This window comes from Ursus americanus, chromosome 14, assembly GCF_024610735.1.
Source record: "Ursus americanus isolate L20-20 chromosome 14, mUrsAme1.1.p, whole genome shotgun sequence".
Lineage (NCBI taxonomy): Eukaryota > Metazoa > Chordata > Mammalia > Carnivora > Ursidae > Ursus > Ursus americanus.
The window spans coordinates 63,157,501-63,178,456 of record NC_142140.1 but is presented as its reverse complement, the minus strand read 5'-3'; the positions used below and the strand labels follow the sequence as shown (position 1 = coordinate 63,178,456).

The following is a 20,956-nucleotide window of genomic DNA, read 5'->3' as shown; positions in this document are numbered from 1 at the left end:
TTCCAGGAGGCTTAGTTTGCTCCGGTCTCTGTCTGGTCCTATTTACTTCACATTTTCTTTCTTTGTGTGTGTGTAAGTAGGCTCCTTGCCCAACGTGGGGCTTGAACTCACAAGTCACCTGCTCTGCCAGTTGAGCCAGCCAGGTGCCCCTCCTCCATATTTTAGTACTCCCAGGGCACCATAAATTTTCAGCTTTCGCCTCCACACGAGTGACTTCCAGATTTATCCTTTGGCCCTAATCCCTCTCCTGACTTTGGTCCCATATACCCGCTGCCCCTTGGACAAGGACAAACTGTTCAAAATCACCAGGTCTAAAGACAACACCACACTTCCTTCTCTGTGTGATGGGCCAACCACTCTTCGTGCTTCCCTAACATCTCCCCCTCTCCCACCACATTCCTTGAAGATGCTTATTAAATCAAGCTTGATCTACCTCAGTGGACTGCTATTCTCTTGTGCCCCTCTCATTTGGTCTCTCATGCTACCACCAGATTAACCTGACATTTAAATCACACCAAGGAGGGGTGCCTGGGTGGCTCAGTTGGTAAGCATCTGCCTTCAGCTCGGGGCCTGATCCCAGGGTCCTGGGATTGAGCCTCACATCGGGCTCCCTGCCCCGCATGCATCTTCCTCTCCCACTCCCCCTGCTTGTGTTCCCTCTCTCGCTGGCTGTCTCTCTCTGTCAAATAAATAAACAAATAAAATCTTTAAAAAAATAATAAAATAAATTACACCAATGAAGGGAGATGGTGAGGGTGTGTAGATTCCGTATAACTTTCTCTGATCACTGCAGCTTAAATTCAACACTCCCTCCTAGGAACTATCAAAAGTAAATCCCAGGATACAAGGGATTTGTGGATTTGGTAAATAGAGGGAGTCTTCCGAGTCGAGAAAATATTGAAAGCTAAAGGAATGATTAGGTTTGGGGCTTTAGGCTTTGACAGGTGTTCTAACAAGGGTGATCTTTTGGAGAATTTGTTATTTTGGTGGAACGGGAAGAAACATCTCTGTTGTAATCACGGGAAACAATTGCGAAGATTCACTTTATAAAGAATTTGGCACTGCAGTGTCCTGCATAATTAGTTTATGCAATAAGGAACAGAAAGCTTGCATCAAATGTGTGGTTGAATAAGGAGATACCATAACTTGTAGAATTAAAGTCTTTATTTTCTGTTAAATGATGACAAGAACATTCTTTTTGTCTACAATGTTTATACTACCTTGTTCCAAAAACAATTTGAAGCTGCTATAAGTTTAAAGCAACTTAAAATGCCCCTCTTTCTCTTTACCTTAGTTTTAAACAAATTATAAATTTTCAATTGAAGTATAGCTGGCATGTAATACCGTATTAGTTTCAAGTGAACAGCATTGTGAACCGACAATTATATACATTACGAAAGGCCTACCACGATCAGTGTAGTTGCCATATGTCATCACACACATTTATTGAAATACTATTGACCATCTTCTCTATGCTGTACTTTTTAAAAAAATATTTTATTTACTTTTCTGACAGAGAGAGATCACAGGTAGGCAGAGTGGCAGGCGAAGGGAGAAGCAGGCTCCCCACTGAGCAGAGAGCCCTCCATGGGACTCGATCCCAGGACTTGATCCCAGAACTCGAACCCAGAACTCTGGGATCATGACCTGAGCCGAGGGCAGACACTTAACTGACTAAGCCACCCAAGCTGCCCCTATGCTGTACTTTTCATCCCTGTGGCTTGTAACTGGAAGTTTGTATCTTTTAAGCCCCTTCACCTCCTGTATCTCCCCATCCCCCTCACTTTACTTTTTTAATGTCCTGTCTTCCCCCCCATACACTGACTTCCTTGCATTTCTTTTCACCACAGCGCCTTTGTGCTTATGGGGTTCCCCCATCCATTCTTTCTCTTTTATCCCCATCATTTGAATCCTTCATCTCTTCCAATTCTTTACTATGTCACCTTTTCAGTAAAGCCTTCTGCATACAAAAGGGACACACTACGTCTTACATTCAATAGTACCTATTCCTAATTGTCAACACTTTTTTTCTTTTTTTCTTTTTAACCTGTCAGCCTCCGTGTCCTAGGATGCGAGCTCCACGACGGCAGGGATTTTTCTCTTTGTTCACTGCTGTATCTCTAGGGCCTGGAACAGGGCCTGGCACAGAGTTGCGTGAATTCTGTTCACTCGCTGGCTACTAAGCCGTGGAGTGATTGGTTGATTGACTGAATTAGAAAGAGCAAGAGGCTTTCATTATCTGATCCCATTTAGCACCAAGCTCTGTTCTAGGTACCAGACTATAAAGATAAATAGAAAAAAAAAAAAAAAGGATGGCGCTTCTAGGTACTCATGGTGTAGTGGGGAGATAAATAATTACAGCAGGGAGCCAAGGCCAGAACGCAAGTATGAATGACGTGCTCAGGTCGCACCGAGGAGGCACGTCTCTCTGCTCGGCAAGATCAGGGAGATGGAAAGATGCTTGGGAGATACCAACCAGGCCGGCAGTGTACGAGCTCCGGAGCTCCCCCCGCCCCACGCCCGTGCCAGGGACGCCAGACAGGAAGTCATCGCGGAAGGAAGCGGGGCTGCGGAAGTCTGGGGGCTGCCGCAGTGGCTGCGCACAGGGGGCCTGAGGACGCCGCTGGGAGGAGCCGGAGCGCAGCCGCGGCCGCGCCCACAGATGACGTCACCGAGCGGCCTTCCCGTGAGCCCTGGCGCGGCGGCTGTTCGCGGGCTCTCCCAGGGCGTAGCCTCGGGCGCATCATGGAGGCCAACCCGGCTCCGGCTCCCGACTCCGTGAGTGCGCTTCTGCGTCCCTCGTCCCCGTTTATCCTTCTTGTCCTGTTCCCTCCCCCTTGCTTCTTGGCCTCCCTGCCTCCCTGGCCGCGCCTGGCGAGGGGGGGGCCTGCGAGGCTGTTGTCCTTCCAGCGTCGCGGGTTCTGCGAACGCGTTTGTTGGTGCCTGCGGCGCCAGCTGTGAGGCTTCGACACGTCTCCGCCCCCTCTCCAGGCTCCAGCCCCGTGCGGAGCAGCGGGCGGGCTAATGGCGAGCGGTGGGGCCCCTGACGCAGCTGTAGGGAAAGGGATAACGGTAAACAAGGGAAGCGTCTGACCCGAAGTGCAAGTAGGGGTTAGCCAGGCAGAAAAGCGCTGAAAGAGGTTTCTAGGCGGAAGCAAACACACGTTCAAAGGCAAGAGAGAGAGCAGGTATCTTTGGAAAAGCCTAGTTCAGTTGGGTGGTGGTGGAGGGGTGACGGCTGACAAGTCTCGTGAGTCTTGCTAAACAGCGACTTTAACCTGAGGATAATTGGGAGTTCCTGAGGGGGTTTAAGCAGAAGAGCGATTGGGTGAGATTTGAGATTTCGTTTCCTGAGGTAGCAGTGTTCAGGGTACCAGTTAGAAGGCTGTGGTTGGAAAACAGTGAGAGATGATGGTGACCTCGACCAGGGCAGCAGTGTTTAGGTTGCAGAAGTGAGGACAGTAAAAAAATATATTAAGGAGGGAAAGGAATGCGTTAAAGGAGGACTTCGGGTTTCAGGCTTGAATTATTTGGTTGAAGATGCTGTTTGCTGGTTAGTGAATGTTGGAAGAGGAGTGGGTTTTTGCTTTTGTTTTTGTTTTTGAAGGTCAGTGTTGGGATATGTGGTGGCTGTAGGTTGGCCAGGTGGAGAATCTGGTAGGCAGATGGATATAATGAGAGAGAGAGAGAGAGATCTCAACTAAAGTAGCTTCTGTGAATAGCTAGTAAGGACGTCCAGTGGCAGAGGTCACAGGGGGAAAGTGTATAGTGTTCTCAAACTTCAGTTTATATCAGTATGATCTGGGGAGCTTATTTAAAATACAGACTCTTGGGGCACGTGGTTGGCTCAGTGAGTTAAGCATCTGCCTTGGGCTCAAGTCATGATCCTGGGGTCCTGGCATCAAGCCGCACATCCGGCTCCCTATTCAGTGGGGAGCCTGCTTCTCCCTCTCTCTTGCCCCCTCCCCACTTCTCTCACTGTCTGTCAAATAAATAAATAGAAAATCTTTTTAAAAAATTAAATAAAATACAGGCTCCTGGAGCGCCTGGGTGGCTCAGTCGTTCAGGTGTCCCACTTTTGGTTTCGGCTCAGGTCATGATCTCAGGGTTCTGGAATCAAGCCCGGAGTCGGGCTCCAGAGTCGGACTCCGAGCTCAGCTGGGAGTGCTTGAGATTCTCTCTCTGTCCCTGTGCCCCTCCCCCTGCTTGTGCACAGGCGCTCGATCGGGCTCTCTCTCTAAGTAAATAAGTAAGTCTTTAAAATACAGAGTCCTGGGTCCCCCACTCCTGCCAGGATTCTGATTCAGTAGATGAGATCCACGAATTCACATTTTTAACAAAACTTCGGGGATTCTGAGGCAGTGGCACCACTTTGAAAAACCTTAGTATTCCATGTGCCAAGTAGTGGGCAGGCCCTCAGAAGCTAGAGAGGAAGACAGAAAGTATGAGAGCCTGGGCGAGGCTCTCATTATATTGCTGAGGCAATGCTGAGTGATGACCTGGTCCTTTTTTTTTTTTTTTTTAATTTAAAGATTTTATTTTTAAGCAATCTGTACACTCAACAATGTGGGGCTCGAACTCACAACCCTGAGATCAAGAGTCATGTATTCTACCGACTGAGCCAGCCAGATGCTCTGACCTAGTCCAGTTTTGACAACCATGAGCACGGGTGACAGTGTTTGGCTGAGGTGGAGTGCAGGTGAAGTTTAGTGGTAGAGCTATTCGCAAGGACACCGAAGTCAGTGGAACCTGAAGACAGGTCTCTGGAGCTGCTAAAGATTGAGTGAATGTGGAGGATTGACCAGAAGGCTAATAGAAGGGCATTGGAGGAACAGGGATAGAGATGTAATGGTTTAGCATTATCACTGGGGATCAAGAAGGATAGAGGTCATACCCCTCAGGACTGTTGAACGCTGTCAGAATTTTTTTTTTTAAAGATTTATTATTTATTTGTTTATTTGAGAGAGAAAGCACATGTGCTATGATGAAGGTGGGGTAGGGGAAGGGGGTAGCAGAGGGGAAAGGAAAAGAGAGTCTCAAGCTGACACGGGGTGGAGGTGAGAGGGGCTCAATCTCAGGACCCTGAGATCAGGACACAAGCCAAAACCAAGAGTCGGATGCTTAACCAACTAAGCCACCCAGGCGCCCTTGTCAGAATTTTAAAATAAAGCAGCCTAGGGGCGCCTGGGTGGCACAGCGGTTAAGCGTCTGCCTTCGGCTCAGGGCGTGATCCTGGCGTTTCGGGATCGAGCCCCACATCAGGCTCCTCTGCTATGAGCCTGCTTCTTCCTCTCCCACTCCCCCTGCTTGTGTTCCCTCTCTCGCTGGCTGTCTCTCTCTCTGTTGAATAAATAAATAAAATCTTAAAAAAAATAAATAAATAAAATAAAGCAGCCTAACACTGGAAGTAGGCCAAACTGGTCCCCTTCTGTAGAGCTGTCTGTATAGTGTGGCAACTCTGTGTCCAGAATGTGTGATAAGTATACAAAGGAGACTCGTGTCCTCCTTGGGAAGTCTACATCTCAGCTGAAAAAACAGAAGAGAAAACAAATCCAATGGGATCGCATCTTACGTTGATTTAGCTCAGGGGAACTCAAATGTATATACTTGAGTAAAAAAAAGAAATAATTAAAAATTGTACTCCACCTATTTTATTTTTATTTATTTATTTATTTTTAAAGATTTCATTTATTTATTTGACAGAGAGAGGGAACACAAGCAGGGGCAGAGGGAGAGAGAGAAGCATGCTTCCTGCTGAGCAGGGAGCCGGATGTGGGGCTCGATCCCAGACCCCTGGGATCATGACCTGAGCCGAAGGCAGATGCTTAACGACTGAGCCACCCAAGCGCCCCGACTTATGTTCTTTTTGAATACTGTTTATAATTAGGCATATTAACACTTAGATGTACATATTGCTGTATAGTATTGTGTCCTGTTTCTGAGCAACTTAAAGGATTTTTCAACTTGTTGGCTTTAGAACCACATCCCACATAAGAGGGGACACCACGATACTGTATATGGTAATTATTGCTCTTTATAGAAGTAGGTGCAGGGTGCTGTGGGAGCTCCAGGAAGGGGGCAGCAGAGTCAGAGAAGGGTTCACAGGGCAATATATATTCCAGTTGAGCATGTTAAGGATTGGTACGGGTCTGTTGGAGAAAGAGGTAGGACCACCCGCACAGCTCCGTGGTGTAGCCAGTTATCACGCGGTACTTACAGTAGAAACAGGTAAGACCAAAGCTGGATGGCCAGCGGTCTGAGGAGTGACTGGACTAAGGCCTCTAAGGTTTCTTCCAAGTTCTAAACTCTAGTACTTGTTTATTTATATGCCCTCCAAATTTCTTCTTCTATTACTTTATTCCCAAGATTTTGTCGGTGGGCAGGATGTTAGGAAGATGTTTTAACTAGATTCCCTTTCCTCAGGAGCAAGCCTGGCTTGAGGCTGCGCAGACCTTCATCCATGAGACCCTGTGTCCAGCTGGCAGCGATCCTGATGTCCAGTTGACTCAGTCGGTAATTGACTGTGTGAAGACCACCTGGTTGTCCCAGGGAAAGAACCAGGGTTTTCCCCTGCCCCTCAGCTACAGGTAAGGAGAGGAGGGGTTCGGGAGGGGGTTAACTTTGGGACTGAAAAAGAAGGATTTAGAGTTAACCAGGGGAAAAAGAGAAGCATGAGGGGAAATGTGCTAAGGGGAGGAAAACGTGCTCGAACACAACCCCCTCTGCCAGGCTTTTCCGTCCTCCATCAAGCTGCTTCCCTTTTCCGGTGACTCTCCTATTTCAGCTGAAGTCAAGTTAGGGACAAGGAGAAGAGGGAGGAAGGGGGAGAAAGACTGGAGTTTAAAGTCTTCTGAAGCTGTTGCAGTTTTTTGTTTTTGTTTTTTTTTTTTAACAACACTTCCCGTTTCTGAAACTGTTCAAGGCAATGTTAATAAAGTACCACAAGAAAAGGATTCCATGGCCAAATAAGTTTGAAAGACACTGGGTATGATATGATAACCTTCTCTAGGAACCCTTCACAAGGCTCATTATAGTAAAGGCTCTGAAAGTCCTGTGACAAGAAACCCATTTACCTCCTCATAGAAGTAACCACTGTTTTGAATGTGGGTGTATTTTTTTTTCCGTTTTTATTTTTATTTTATTATTATCTTTTTTTAGGGAGGAGGAGAGAGGGCAGGGAGGAGCAGAGGGAGAGGGAGAGAGAATCCTAAGCAGGCTCCACACCCAGTGGGAGCCTGACCCAGGGCTGGATCTCACAACCCTGAGATCATGACCTGAGCCAAAATCAAGAGTCGATGCTTAACCAACTGAGCCACCCAGGAGCCCCTTAAGTTTTTATTTTAATTCCAGTTAGTTAACACATAGTGTTTTGGCTTAACATTTTAATTTAATTAATTAATTAATCTTTTCAAATATTTACTTAAATTCTGGTTAGCACACTGTGCAGTGTTGGTGTCAGGAGTAGAATTCAGTGATTCATCGCTTACATGTAACACCCAGTGCTCATACAACAAGTGCCCTCCTTAATCCCCATCACCCATCTAGCCCATTCCCCACCCTCCTCCCTCCATCACCCCTCAGTTTGTTCTCTATTGTTAAGAGTCTCTAACGGTTTATTTCCCTCTCTCTTCTTTTCCCCCCTTCCCATATATTCATCTGTTTTCTTTCTTAAATTCCACATGTGAGTGAGATCTCATATGGTATTTGTCTTTCTCTGTCTGACTTATTTCACTTAGCATAATACACTCTAGCTCCATCCACATCTTTGCAAATGGCAAGATTTCATTCTTTTTGATAGCTGAGTAATATTCCTCTGTGTGTGTGTGTGTGTGTGTGTGTGTGTGTGTGTGTGTGTGTTTACACAACATCTTCTTTATCCATTCATCTGTCGGTGGACATCTGGGCTCTCTGCAGTTTGGCTATTGTTGATAATACTGCTATAAACATTGGGGTGCTGGTGCCCCTTTGAATCTGTATTTTTGTATCCTTTGGGTAAATACCTAGTAGTGCACTTCCTGAGTCACAGGATAGGTATCTCAAATGTGGGGTGTAGTAGTCCCTTCTCTTTCCGTTTTATTGCATGTGGGTCCGTCCCTAAGCCGTGTAGCGCAGAGTTTTGCTTACCTTTTGGCTTTCTGTAAATAGCCCCGTGTCCCATACAGCCTCTGCAGTTTGCTTTTTGTGCTTCACCTGCTCCCGAGATTTGCTCCTGTCAGGAGCTCTAGCTCAGTATTCCAGCTGCTGTGTGGTGTTCTGTGAGTGTACGGGTCACCGTTTATCCTCTAAGAATTAGAAGGCGCAAGCCTGTTTAGCTTTGTTTAGTTAGGCATTTCCCAGCCTCACACGCGCACGGGATACTTTTTCCTGGACTTACACTGCGCCTGGCAGGGCGGCGTTCCCTCGGCCCCGCAGTCCCTCTCCGTCAGGAAAGGCAAGGGGTCTTTGCTGAGAGCACAGCTTAATTGTGCTCTGCGTTATCCAAAGCATCGTTTTCAAACTTCCGCATACTTTCCTCATCCGTGGATGTTGTTACAAACCAATGGTAACTGAAAATGCTGCTTCAGCAGACTGTAAACCGGCTCCCTGCAGCCTGCGTGGCGAAAGTGAAAGCCCTCCACGCTCCGCAGCGCGCTTCCTGACCCCGCGCCTGGTCCGTGCTTGGTGCTCAGCTCGTAAAAAACCTGAACATTTGCATATTTGCTTCACTTCTTTTCTATAAGAAGTAAAACGTTACAGGTTTAGTGGAGTCTCCTCTGTGCTCCGTCCCGATCCGCTTGGTCGTTCCCTCCCCTTCTCCGGCAGCACCCACTGTCCTGAAGGGAGGTGCGGCTCACGGCGCGCGCACGTGCCGTTCCCACTGTGAACACGTGCCAGAGGACATGCAGGGCAGTGTACAGCATGTCCTGGACGTTCCCACATCTGCCGTTTATCTTGTTACAAAAATGGTTTTTGTGTGTATTTGATGGGTAATAATAATGATATTTTAACCCCAAAGTAATTTCTCGGGACACTTACCTGGGGGCTTTTTTCTTTTCGTCTCTTGTAACTCTTCTCATTCTCCTCCACTGGCTTTAGGTTTTCCTTCGTTTCCTACACTCCTCCTCCACGTCCATTAACTATTACAGTTAAATACATTGTTTATGTAAACACAGAATGAAATCTCGTTAGAAAACTGTCCTGCCACGTGGGACAGCAAGCTGCCTATGGATGAGTCGTGGTCGAGGAAGTTGTGATTGCTGTGAAGCCTCACGCAGTGGGGTTCGAGTCCTGCAGGTGACTGAGTATGTGCCTAGTGGCCCCCGTGATCACAGTCTAATCAAAGAAAGATCCAGATCTCTCAAGATTCTGGCATTACTAGAATAGTGGAAAAGTGGTAAGTCGGAAACTATTAGGAAAGGTTCCTAAAAGGAAACTTCTTAAAGGTTCTTCTTCTTTTTCTTTCTTTTCTTTTCTTTTTTTTTTTTTTTTTTTAAGATTTTTAGTTATTTGCCAAAGAGAGAGAGAGCCCAAGCAGGGGGAGCGGCAGGCAGAACAGCAGAGGAAGAAGCAGGCTCCCCACTGATCAGGGAGCCCAATGCAGGACTCGGAACCCCAGGATCATGACCTGAGCCGAAGGCAGTCGCCTAACTGACTGAGCCACCCAGGCATCCCCCTCAAAAATCAGTCAGTCAGTCAATCAATCAATAAAGTTCCTTGTTCTTCAAGATAAATGTAAACTAGACAGCACGATGTGTTGAGGCGAGGAGTCAAAAGAATGGTGGGTGAGGCTAGAATAGGAATTATTTGACGGGTATAAAGATTTTATTCGTGTTTCCCTTCTTTGTGGAGTGCCTGCTGTGTGCCAGGCAGTGTGCTAGGCATTGAAAGTTGGAGATGAGTGACAAATGCAAGGATTTGAGGTTCTCACCTTCAGTTTCCTGACCTAGATCCTGAAGAATCTGGGACAAGTGACCCCTGTCCTTACTGTTTTATGTCCTGAAGGTGCCTAGGGGAAAGAAACCCTCTCTCCAGCTGCTTTGTCCTGGGCTTTTAGCAAAGTAGAGAAATACAGGGAAAGAACATGGACTTTTGAGTGAGACACTCCTGGCTTTGCCACCCACACCACCGTGTACCTGGCCTCTCGAAGTTTCCTCATTGGTGGTGTTTACAGGGGTTTTTGGTGAAGCTTCATTACTGAGCGTGAACGGGACCAATATCGTGTGTGCATAGCAGGGACTCAACACATGCTAGTCTCCGTCTTTACCTTTTATATTGCCCAAAGCCTTTGGGGAAAGAATGAAACAGTTGTGGAAAGGGAGTGGGCCACCCAGGACAGTGTTCCTAGCTGTTAGGGCTCTCACGGGGGTGATGTCCGTGAGTATAATGAGGAGGGTAAGCTGTGACGGTTTGTACCTTTATCCTTTCTTTTCTGCTCAGAAGACCGTGAAAAGGCAGGTGTGTGGAGTGAAGGGATTACAGATGTGACTCCGTCACAACTTTCATAAATTCGCTGTCACTACATTCTCAGTGCCGCACCTTGCCGTTGGTAGTGACAGCAGTGTTGCGACACTTGCCCGGAGAAAGGCTGATCTCAAGCATCTTTTGAGATTTGGGAGCTCGTGATACGGACTCCCACCTCAGCTCCTGCTTCCCTGCCGGTCTCGAGTTCTGTGATATCCCAGACTAGGAAGGAAGCCTGGCTAGGGCCACTGAGGTCAAGTCACTGGCACCTAGCAGCCCCATCGGGGTTCTCTGTGGAGCTGAGAGCCGAGATGCTGTCAGGGGAGCTGAGTGCGGTCGGTGTTCTCCCCACGCTCACCCCCAGGCCACTGGTGCACTCCTCCTTTCTCTGGGTCCTCTTTGTGGCACCATGTTGTTCGAAGTATCACTCAGCACTGACCTTCCTCCGTCCTTAGCTTCTCCCCAGTCCTTGGACCCAGACCTCGTGCTCATTTCCTTAGGCTCTTCGCCCTAAAGTTCTTGCCCTTTAGTCAAACTCCTCTCATAGTTTGTTTTCCATTGATCTTTCCTTGGGATCTTGGGGGACTCTTTGAGGTTGAGGGTAGTTTCCTAGGCTTGGATGGAGCTTTGCAGGACCTCTGCTCCCTTCCCTCTGCAGCTTTGTCTCAGTACAGGACCTCAAGACCCACCAGAATCTCCCATGCTGTAGCCACCTGTCCTGGAGCAGTAGTGCGTATCAGGCTTGGGCCCAAGAGGCTGGACCAAATGGGACCCCCCTACCCCGAGAGCGGCTGTTACTCCTAGGGACGCTCACAGACCTATCGGGGGACTTGGAACAAGAGTCCAGGAAAGGAGACCTCTATGTGAAAGATAACACTGGTGTCCTGATCTGTGAGGTGAGTAGGAAGGCGGAGGTCAGATGTCTCAGGTCCTCACAAGGATGGTCTCTAGGGAGGGAGGCAATTAAAGTCTCTAAGGGAAGAAGGGTGGAGGAAGGTGGGTGGGACGCTAGGGTCTGGGTTAACCGTTGCTCTTCGTCTTTTCTAGCTCATAGATCTGGACCTGTCTTGGTTAGGCCATCTCTTCCTGTTCCCCAGTTGGAGTTACCTCCCTCCTGCCAGGTGGAATTCTTCAGGGGAAGGACACTTGGAGCTCCTGAGTGCCCCTGTGCCAGTGTGCCCCTCGACCACCAGTCCTGGTCCTCCCAGCCCTCTCCCTGTTCTCTACCCAGAGACTGCTTCCCGCCTGCTCAGACATAGGTAATCCTTCCCTGTCTCGGGGAGGACAGAGTGTGGTGAAACTGGGAGGAGGGTGGTTGGCCAGTGGGAGGAGGGAGGGAAAGGTCCTGAGAACAGTGCAGGGGAAGTGTTCCCACCCGAGTCAAGGATACGACCGGGCTTCTCCCAGATGTTGAGTGCGAGTCTTCAAGAAAAGTTTGCCTTTTTCAAGGTCAGGAAGAGTTCGAAGGATGTCTTAGGAATAACAGCTTTGGGCTAGGGGAATTTTAAATTACTGCAAGATTTAGGGCAGGAGGGAAGGCATTTGTGTGGGAAAGGGAGATAAAAGTGCCTTTTCCCGCTTGTCTTTCTTCCTTAGAGGCAAGCTCAGAGGCGTGCAGCCGAATCTGGCTGGGAAGCTGGTTCGAGTGAGCGCTCTGGTGAGGAGTCAGAAGAAAGCTCACTTTGTCCTGTCTCTCGGCGGCGGCTCTTCCCCAGCTGGCAGCCATGTGTCCATCGTCGTGCAGGTGAGGATTGGGGTCAGATCGGGGGTCGTGGAGGTGTGGAGGAGTTGTCAGGATTCTTAGCAGGAAAGATGAACATCAGAGCAGGGGCCGCGTGGGAAAGGAGGCCAGCTCGGGGGAGGGGGCGCTGTTTCCTGGGACAGGGCTGTTGCTGGAGGGGTCCGGGTGGCCATCACTCCCGCACGCAGGAAGTAGGGAACACACTTTTCTGCTGTTCGCTTCATCTGAATAAACAACTTCCGTATCATGTGTGACTATTTCAAAATCTGTCGGAATCACTTGTTTTTCCCCTGCATTAGCGGGATGACGAAGAAAATTATTCAGCTCAGCACCGTTAAGCCATCGAGTATGTGCACTTTTTAAAAAAGTGGGCACTTTATTATTCACTCTTCTACATCAACTGGTACAATTTTAGAATCATTAATTTTTACGCTATTGTCTCATGACTTACATAATTATCTGAATAATGTTTCAAAAGCATTCAAAACAATTAAAGGATAAAAAGACTCTCTCAGATGCATATCAGAAAAGGGAACTCTGACATTTATCAGCGCTGTTAGAATTCTTGTGTCTATGCGTCATAAGCTTGAGTGACAGTGATTAGCGGGTGAAGGAACTGAAAATGCTTAAACTAAAAATGCTTAGGAGCTGCCCCAATTTCTGGTCTTGTCTCTCCTCTCAGCCTAGAGAGGAGCGTCTGTATTTTCTTTACATTAGACTATTTCACGTCTCCTCGAGCCCAGTGGAAATGCTCAGGGCGGAGTTGGCTCAGGGGAGAAGTGATCTGCTGTGTTTGTAGGCTGCTGCAGACATACTGGAGACATACTGTCACCCTAGATGAGCCCAGGGAATCTCTTCTGTGATGGAGGAACTGAGATCATCATCTCTTGAAAATGAAGGACTGGACTTGAGAAAAGGTTCAGGGTAACTGCCGTGCTAGGCAGTCGGGGATGAGAGGCTGCTGCTGAGCAGAGGCCGGGGCCCCGCCGGAGAGGGCTTGGCGCTGGGGTGACGTGGCTCTGACCTGCTCAGGTAGGGCTCTTGTGTCCAGAGAGGAGTGGAGGACATGGAGCGGTGGCCATCTGCTGTGGTGGCCTCGGGACGCAGGGGGGCCAGACAGACGGGGCTCGGGGTGTGCATTCAGATCCTGGCGTTCAGACGGAGGAAGGGAAGGGGCGCCTGAGTACAGGAGGAGGGGCCGCGCTGTTGGCCGTCCTGGTGAGACGAACAAGCGCAGGGAACAGGAGCAGGGCGGTGGAGGACAAGCAGGAGCACCGCTGCGCACCGGCTCCTTGAGGCAAACCGCGGGCAGCCACTGGCGCTGCACCAGCGGGAGCCGTCAGGCGGCTCTCAGCAGCACCCGTGACGAGGGGTGGGGGCCGTGCCCTGACGGGCAGCGCTCACCTGGTTCTAGGGTGGAGGTGGAGTCTGTGAGGCTCGAGTGTCCTGAGTCGGCGGGTTTGAAGCCCCTGTGAAAGGCCGCGTGCTGTGTGGGGCCTATGGGAGGAGCGCGCCCCAGAAGCTTGTTAGGTTTCGGAACCGTCTTTTTTCCCCTTGTGCTTAAATTTCTCGACGAGCCCCTTCTGCAGCCGGTGGTGGCTTTATTTCCGTACTTCGACGGTTCTCATTCTCCTGTCAAATCCAGTCTTCAGTAGGTCATTGCTGGGTTTTCCCATTCTCTTGGCTCTCCCATCTTGTGTCCTGCCGCTCCCAGGAATGTTCCCTCGCCTGCCCAGCCGATGTTCTCACTGCCTTGCTCATCCTGAGTTCTGAACGCTTTTATGTTGCTGCCTCCTGCTGGGATCGCCCCTCCCTCCCTCTCCCCTCCACTTTGACGGACCAGAGACACCCTTCAAGACCCTGTGCAGGCTCCGCTTCTTCTGCTAGGTCTTCCCGCTCATTCCCACCCATCCTGACCTCTGTCTGTCCCCGAAACCTTGCCCAGTGCGTGGTGCGGGTTCTGGTGCTTGATCGTATTTTCTGCGTCGTCGTGTGAGCTTGCGTCTGTGCTCCCCGGTGGCTTGAGATATCTTGGGAGAGAGGGACCAGTCCGTCGTGTTCTCCTTCACGTCTGTCCCAGTACTGAGTACATACGTACCCCACATGTATTGGTTAAGTAAACAAAGGTGGTTTGTATGTTGTGGGGTGGGACGGGGAAATGCAAAAGCCACGAGTTTTGGGTGGAATGTTTCTGTATCTTGGAGGAAGCTTTAAGGACGGTTTGCATCTCGAGGGGGGGATTGGGAAATACCTGGCATCTCCCGTGAGAGCGGGGTGATCCAGAACGTTAAGATTGGATTGTCAGGGCGCATGGAGAGGTCAGGCAGAACTCACGAGGAGCGGGTCGTTGAGGTCAGATCATGATGGGAAGAGACCCTGGCAGAGGGGCGGTGTCATGGGAAGCGTCTCATGTGCCGTGTTGCCTGCCCCCGCACAAGCCAGATCCCTGCCCAGCTGGTGTGGCACCGAGCCCTTTGGCCTGGTAGGTCCTATGTGCTGACAGCGCTGCGAGTAGTCAGGATCCGCGGGCACTGCTATCGCGTGTGGACGACCAGTCCCTCCTCTCATCTGCTGCCACTGAAACCAGAATGTGTGCGTGAGCTGGAACTGGAGCTGGATGGGCCCCTCTTGGAGGCTGACCCCGCACCACTCCCCACGCCCAGCAGCTCCCAAGACGGGGACAGGGAACCAGCTCTTATCCGCCACTCCACACTCTTATCCTACACGGTGAGCGAAAAGGAGAGATCCGAGAGTTCGGGGAGGGGGTGGCAGGGAATGCGGGTCTCCAGAGGGGGAGGAAAGGGGTGAACTGGACCTTCGGCCTCTCCGCAGGGAAAGGTCACTGGCGTGTTGAGTCAGCCGGCCGGCCTCTATGAGGTGGACGGGCAGCTAGCCCTCTGCCTCGCCTACCAGCAGTTCCACAGCCTCAGGAAGGTGGTGCGGCCGGGAGTCTCCCTGGAGGTATGTGAGGCGTTGGGCCTGGGGGCACAAAGGCCCTCTCAGCGGCTCCTCCTACCTTTATGGGCGGGTACACACCGGCAGCAGCAGGGTAGGAACTGCTACAGCAACAATATAAAAGAACAGGCGTGGGTTGGACGGTGGGTGTTGCGTACTCAGTGCCAGGAATGATTTGGGTGGGAGCTCAGATCAGGAGGGAGAGGCGGGGGCACCGGGAGCATCTCCTTTATGGAAGGGCTTCCCACTGGAGGAGGAGAGGCTGCAGCCAAATCTCAGGTGTGGGGCCGGGACGGTCTCCGGCGGCCGGTGAGTAGGGGGCGCCACACCCGCCAGGAGCCTCCTGGCCCACAGGAGAGCTGAGGGGAGCTCGTGGGAGATGAAGGCTTCCCACAGTGGGAGTGCATTGTGCGGAAAGTGGGGTGGGGGTGCTGGAAGGAAATGCCATGTATGGGAGCAGTGGTGTTTCGGTGGGCGCCAGGCAGCGGGAAACCGCAGGTAACTGCCAGCCATCATTGAGTTGAGGGCTTCACCCCTGCTTTTTCATTTTTTCTGCTTTTCTCCAGCTCCAGGATGTTCACCTCCTGCAGTCAGTGGGTGGAGGGACAAGAAGGCCAGTGCTTGCCCCCTGCCTCCACGGCGCCATTCTCCTTCGGGGCTTCTCTTGTCAAAAGCCCGAGAATCAGTCTTTCTACCAGGCCCAGGGGGCCTCCCTGTTTGAGCAGCTGGTATGGGAACGCCAGTTAGGCCTTCCCCTGTACCTGTGGGCTACCAGGGCCCTGGAGGAGCTGGCCTGCAAGTGAGGAGGACAGGGGTCAGGGCCGGGGGCTGGTGGGGCTAGGGGTCAGGGGAGCAGGATCCTGCAAGAGGCACCCCCCTTCGGGGGACGTGAGCGCTTCTCTTCCCGGCCCAGGCTCTGTCCCCACATGCTGAGACACCACCAGCTCCTGCAGCACTCCTCTCCGGGGAACCCCAGCCTGGGACTGCAGCTCTTGGCTCCCGTCCTGGACGTTCTGGCGCCACCAGGCAGCACGCGTCGGAATGCACACAAGGAGATCCTCGAGGAGCCACATCACTGCCCCCTGCAGAAGGTAAGCGTGCGTGGGAAGCATGGGCGGCAGAGCTCGTGTCCTGCAGGACCCGCGGCCGCACGCTCTGATTTTTCTTCCGTCCCCCACAGTACACGCGGCTGCAGACCCCCTGTTCTTTCCCTACTCTGACCACCCTGAAAGAGGAGGGGCGGTGCAGGGCCTGGGCTGCCTTTGACCCTAAGACCCTCCTGCCCCTCCCGGAGTCTTCTCATCTGACCAGCTGCCAGCTTAACCAGCGCGTGTCCTGGTCCTGGCTCTCTCTGCTGCCCGCTACCTCCCACCCAGCCCAGGTAGGTGGGGCGCCGGCGGCACGCAGGCTCCTCTGTTGGCCCCCCTCACTGCCGCTACCGTAGTCCTTCCCCGTCCCCTTGGCTGCACCAGCCTCTAACTAGACCGCTCCGTCTCTTCTCGCCCCTCCTGTTCTCCCTGTGGCACACAGGGAAAGTCTGGGCTCACAGAGCTGTCTTGCTGTAAATCCTTGTCTGGTTCCTCCCAGAGCACGTGAGATAAAGCGCAGGGTCCTTACAGTACCCCTGAGGTCCCTGCGGTCTCCTAGATCTAACCTCAATTCGTACACTTTCTCCCCCTCCGAGCGCATGGGTGTTCTTTCCATGTCCGTCCTCCGCACTCCAGCATAAGTCCTTTGAGGTCAGAGACTACGTCTTTTGTCCACTCTGTAGCTAAGGTTTCACATGGTGTCTGGGACATAGTAGCCACTGAGTATTTTTTGAATAAATACTCGATACCTTGTCCTTTGTCTCCCTGCAGATTTTGATTGGGGTTCTGGCAGCTTCGTCTCATAAAGGCTGTCTGCAGCTTCGGGACAAAAGTGGTTCCCTCCCCTGCCTAATCCTGGCCAAGCACTGTCAGCCCATCACTGACTCGCGGTTCATAGGTTTGGAGTTCGGAAGTGGAGAGAAGGGGCGGGTGGGGAGAGTCTCAGAACAGTAGGGTTAGGGACGAGGCACCTGCTGGGATGTTCTTGAGGTGCTGAAGTGGCAAGTTTGGGGACAAGTCTGGGACTTGTATTGGCAGAGAAAAGGAGCAAGGGTTTCTCGAGCCAGGATGCCGACCCCCGGCCAGTGTCCAGCACAGTGCAGTCCCCCGCAGTGTTCATTTCTCCCACCAGAGCTTTGGCCGTGCACACCAGCAGGACACGTCTTAGTTTGGGCTTACTGAGCTGTATGGACAGGAGAATTCCTGTAAAGGAAAGTTTCTTAGATCGAGGAACAGGCGTTTTGGGGTTTGTGAGAAAGTGGAACTGAGCCTTTCAGCCTAGGAGGCCAGGGGCAGGATTGGACGCATGGCTGGGACAGTTTTTCCCTTGGAGATGCCATCCCTTTGAGGCGGGGGTCGGGTCTAGGCCTTCATGTCGTGTTAGGGGAGCAGCTCAGGCCTGGGACGGGTGGTGAGACCTGCAGGGTGATCTGCTTCACTGCCCATCCCGCAGCCGTGTCCTCTTGCCGAAGTGGAACACTTCTCTCTCCAGGCTGCTTGGTGCGGACAGAGAAGTTCCAGTTGGTCATAGAGAGGAACGTCAGAAGCAACTTCCCTTCCTATAAGGAGCTGAACATGACAGGCTTCATCCAGAAGCAGCAGGCCAGGTTGGCTTCCTGGGGTCGTGGCCGCCCCCTGAGTCTCTGAGGGGAAGGGAAGGGCCTGGTGCCAGCGGTGGAATGCGGGGGCCCACGACGCCCAGTGCGTGTATCGCTAAGAAACCTCCTTGTCTCTCCCAACAGAGTCTATATCCAGTTCTTCCTGGCCGATGCCCTGATCCTGCCTGTGCCCAGACCCTTGCTTCACTCAGCCACCTCCCTCACACCTCAGGCAGAGCCCACCCTCCCAGACGGCCCCCACATAGAACAGAGCCGACTCTTCTTGCTGTCCCACAAGGAGGCACTGATGAAGAGGAACTTTTGTGTCCCCCCAGGAGCTAATCCAGAGGTGCCCAAGCCCATCCTTAGTTTCTGCGTATCAGGAAGCTGGCTTGGGGGCACCCAGAGGAAGGAGGGGACTGCATGGGGCCCACCCGAGCCCAAAGGAGATGAGAACAAGGATCAGAAGGTAAACTGGGACTGCAGGGACCCGGGGCCTGACGTCTTGTGGCCCTAGCTCCTGTCTGGGACCCCAGCACCTGCCTCTGTCCTTCCCTCCCTCCCTCCCTCCCAGGTTCTCTTAGTCTTCCGTGGCTCCTCTGTCCGCTGGTTTGAGTTCCTGCACCCAGGTTACGTGTACCGACTCGTGGCTCCTGGCCCTCCTGTGAGTGCCCCACTTGGTCCTTCACTCACCCTGCCCCACAAAGCTTTTTTGGCTTGGGGTCTAGAGAGGGAGTGCCGGTGCCTGGCTACTGTCCAGGTCTCTAGAGGAAGGGTGGATTTAGGTCAGATGGAAGGCCTGTCTGAATCTAGACCACTTCCTCCACCAGCCTCGGGGAAGAAAATACAATCAGGTCTTAGTATTTTGTGAGCCTGCCTCTGGAGCAGGATGCACGCAGAGAGTTGTGTTCCTGTTCCCCGCAGACCCCGCTGCTGTTCGAGGAGGGCGGGCCATCCTGCATCCCACAGCGTGCTCTGGAGTTGGCTGGGTGTGCATCCTGCCTCACTGTGCAGGACGAGTGGACTCTGGAGCTCGAGAGTGGCCCAGACTTCCCGGCTGGGCCGGACACCAGCAAGGCCCTGCCCAAGACCTCGCTGGACGACCTGCTCAGTGGCAAGTAAATGTCTGCCGGCTTCTCCAGCTCCCACGGCCGCGCTCTCCCGCCGGGGAGGGGTTTGGCGAACAGTGTGCTGCCCGCCACGGCGCGCGTGTCTTTGGCGAGATTCGGCTTCTAGAGGAGTGATGGCCCCGTGACCTGGAAGCTGTGTTTCATGCCTGAGTTTTCCCCTAGCACCTTAGTGTTCTGAAAAGATCACGAGCAAGCTTTCTCACAATTAAGGAAAAGCTGTAGCAGTGAAAGGAAAACAAAACAAAACAGAAAAAAAACATTAAAAAAAAGAACGAAGCTGAAATCTTTAGGGAAGGGCCTCTAGCGCAAGCAGCCGCTGGCTCCTGGCTTCAGGAACAACTTTCTGTCCTTTCGGGGCAGCTGCCAGTGCAGACGAAGAAGCCACAGGTTTCTCCCTGTGGGTAAAAAAAAAAAAAAAAAGCCCTGCTGGATGGTATGTGTAATTTTACAAAACCAGTCTCGAGTAGAAAGGATTGTTTTCAAGGGCCAGCGCGTCAGCCTGCCCGTGGTGGGCCCCCGGAGCCTGGGAGGTGCGCTCGCGAGCGCAGACCTGCCGTCTGCTGGACTCGCTGCAAGGTCTCTGCTTACGCTGCTGTGGAGTTTTGAGGGATCGGCCACAGTTCTGTTTTTCCCATAAGCCCTGTACTTTTTTTTCTTTTTAAGATTTACATATTTATCCGAGAGAGCGCGTGCGTGCTCCCACAAGCAGGGGGAGGTGCAGAGGGAGAGAGGATCTCAGGACAGACTCCCTGCCGAGCCCAGAGCCCACTGCGGGGCTCCGTCTCACAACCCTGAGACATTGACCTGAGCCAAAAATCGAGAGTCAGATGCTTTACGTGACTGCGCCACCCAGGCGCCCACCCTGTTCCTTGTGCATGAAGGAACACAGGGCAAGGCCTTTTTAGGACCTTATAGATGATGTTCTAGCAGATACTTTAGCCTTTTTTTGTCCTCAGAGCCCTTTCCAGTCTCTGCTTTCTTACGCCTCTGTTATTGCTGTATTTCTGTGACCCTACAGCTCCAGCGATTCCCTGGTGTCCTTCTCAGCTGAGATTTTGTCGCGGACCCTGTGCGATCCATTGCCGGCCCCTTTCTGGGCAAAGCCTGGTAATGATGCCCCCTTGCAGGAAGGTGTGAAGTAGAGTGATGGGGCTCTGGGGTCCGGCAGATGCCCCTGACCCCTCCCCTTGGCTCCTGCAGGCGGCACTCGGACCTCGAGAGCGTCCGTGAAGCTGACCGTGGCCGTGGAGGCTGCTGACTGCCAGTCCCGCCCACACTTAGACATCTATATCAAAGAGCCACACTTGCCTCCCCCACTGGGACTCCTGCCGGGAGCCCGCGTCTACTTCAGCCAGTTGGAGAAGAAGATTTCCAGGTGAAGATCTGCGAGGCCCATTGGCCTCCTCTCCCCACCACTCCCACCCTGACCTCCCACTGCGCTGCAGCGCCTTCTCTTTGACGTGACTTCGTGTGTAGTCTGGCGTGTATGCCCTCAGCCCTCACGAGATGTTCCACACGTTCCTTTCCTCGCTCTTCCCTCTGCTTAGGCCAGGGTACAGCCCGCTGGGGGGGGGGCGGGTCTAAGCCTGGGATCCCATGTCAGCTCCTGCCTCCAATTGACTTCTTTCTGCTCCTCTTCACTCTGCCTCCTGCACTTGCAGATGCCACAATATATACTGTTGTTTCCGGCCATCCACTTACCTGCAGGTCCTGAGTTTCCCCCCCGAGACCACAATCAGGTCAGTGCCCCAGGCCCCACTCCCCACACTTCACAGCTTCGCAGCCACATCCTACACGTGGGCCTGGCTCTGGGATTGTTGCCATAACTAGTGTTCTTCACTCCTGTTAGAACATGTTGAGTGGGAAGGATCTCCTCTGCCCCAAATAAAAATGCCCGAATCTTATTATTTTACCCAGAAAGATGTAGTGTTCTAGGATTTCAGCCTCGTGTTGAAGGCTTTTCAGTCTAAAATGCGGATCTCTTTCTTGGCTACCATCTTGGTT

General features: G+C 52.0%; 1 protein-coding gene across 6 annotated transcripts in view; it reads left to right on the top strand.

Moving 5' to 3' along the window:
• Nucleotides 1–2,634: 2,634 nt before the first annotated feature.
• Nucleotides 2,635–20,956, top strand: part of CTC1 (CST telomere replication complex component 1) — a 20,068-nt gene continuing 1,746 nt past the window's right edge. For 4 of the 6 annotated variants that reach the window (XR_006779639.2, XR_006779637.2, XM_045797299.2 and 1 more), the window contains exons 1-18: nucleotides 2,635–2,778; nucleotides 6,424–6,587; nucleotides 11,099–11,336; nucleotides 11,488–11,699; nucleotides 12,037–12,184; nucleotides 14,624–14,908; nucleotides 15,014–15,142; nucleotides 15,703–15,935; nucleotides 16,050–16,227; nucleotides 16,317–16,517; nucleotides 16,996–17,122; nucleotides 17,678–17,831; nucleotides 17,967–18,291; nucleotides 18,397–18,486; nucleotides 18,747–18,940; nucleotides 19,971–20,059; nucleotides 20,153–20,327; nucleotides 20,614–20,691. Coding sequence is in view for 4 of the 6 variants with exons in the window: in XM_045797299.2 (XP_045653255.1) it covers nucleotides 2,746–2,778; nucleotides 6,424–6,587; nucleotides 11,099–11,336; nucleotides 11,488–11,699; nucleotides 12,037–12,184; nucleotides 14,624–14,908; nucleotides 15,014–15,142; nucleotides 15,703–15,935; nucleotides 16,050–16,227; nucleotides 16,317–16,517; nucleotides 16,996–17,122; nucleotides 17,678–17,831; nucleotides 17,967–18,291; nucleotides 18,397–18,486; nucleotides 18,747–18,940; nucleotides 19,971–20,059; nucleotides 20,153–20,327; nucleotides 20,614–20,691 (3,053 nt within the window). In the remaining 2 variants the exon portion in view is untranslated. The remainder of the gene's footprint in view (nucleotides 2,779–6,423; nucleotides 6,588–11,098; nucleotides 11,337–11,487; nucleotides 11,700–12,036; nucleotides 12,185–14,623; nucleotides 14,909–15,013; nucleotides 15,143–15,702; nucleotides 15,936–16,049; nucleotides 16,228–16,316; nucleotides 16,518–16,995; nucleotides 17,123–17,677; nucleotides 17,832–17,966; nucleotides 18,292–18,396; nucleotides 18,487–18,746; nucleotides 18,941–19,970; nucleotides 20,060–20,152; nucleotides 20,328–20,613; nucleotides 20,692–20,956) is intronic. The other 2 variants (XM_045797300.2, XM_045797306.2) reach the window with 2 other exon arrangements.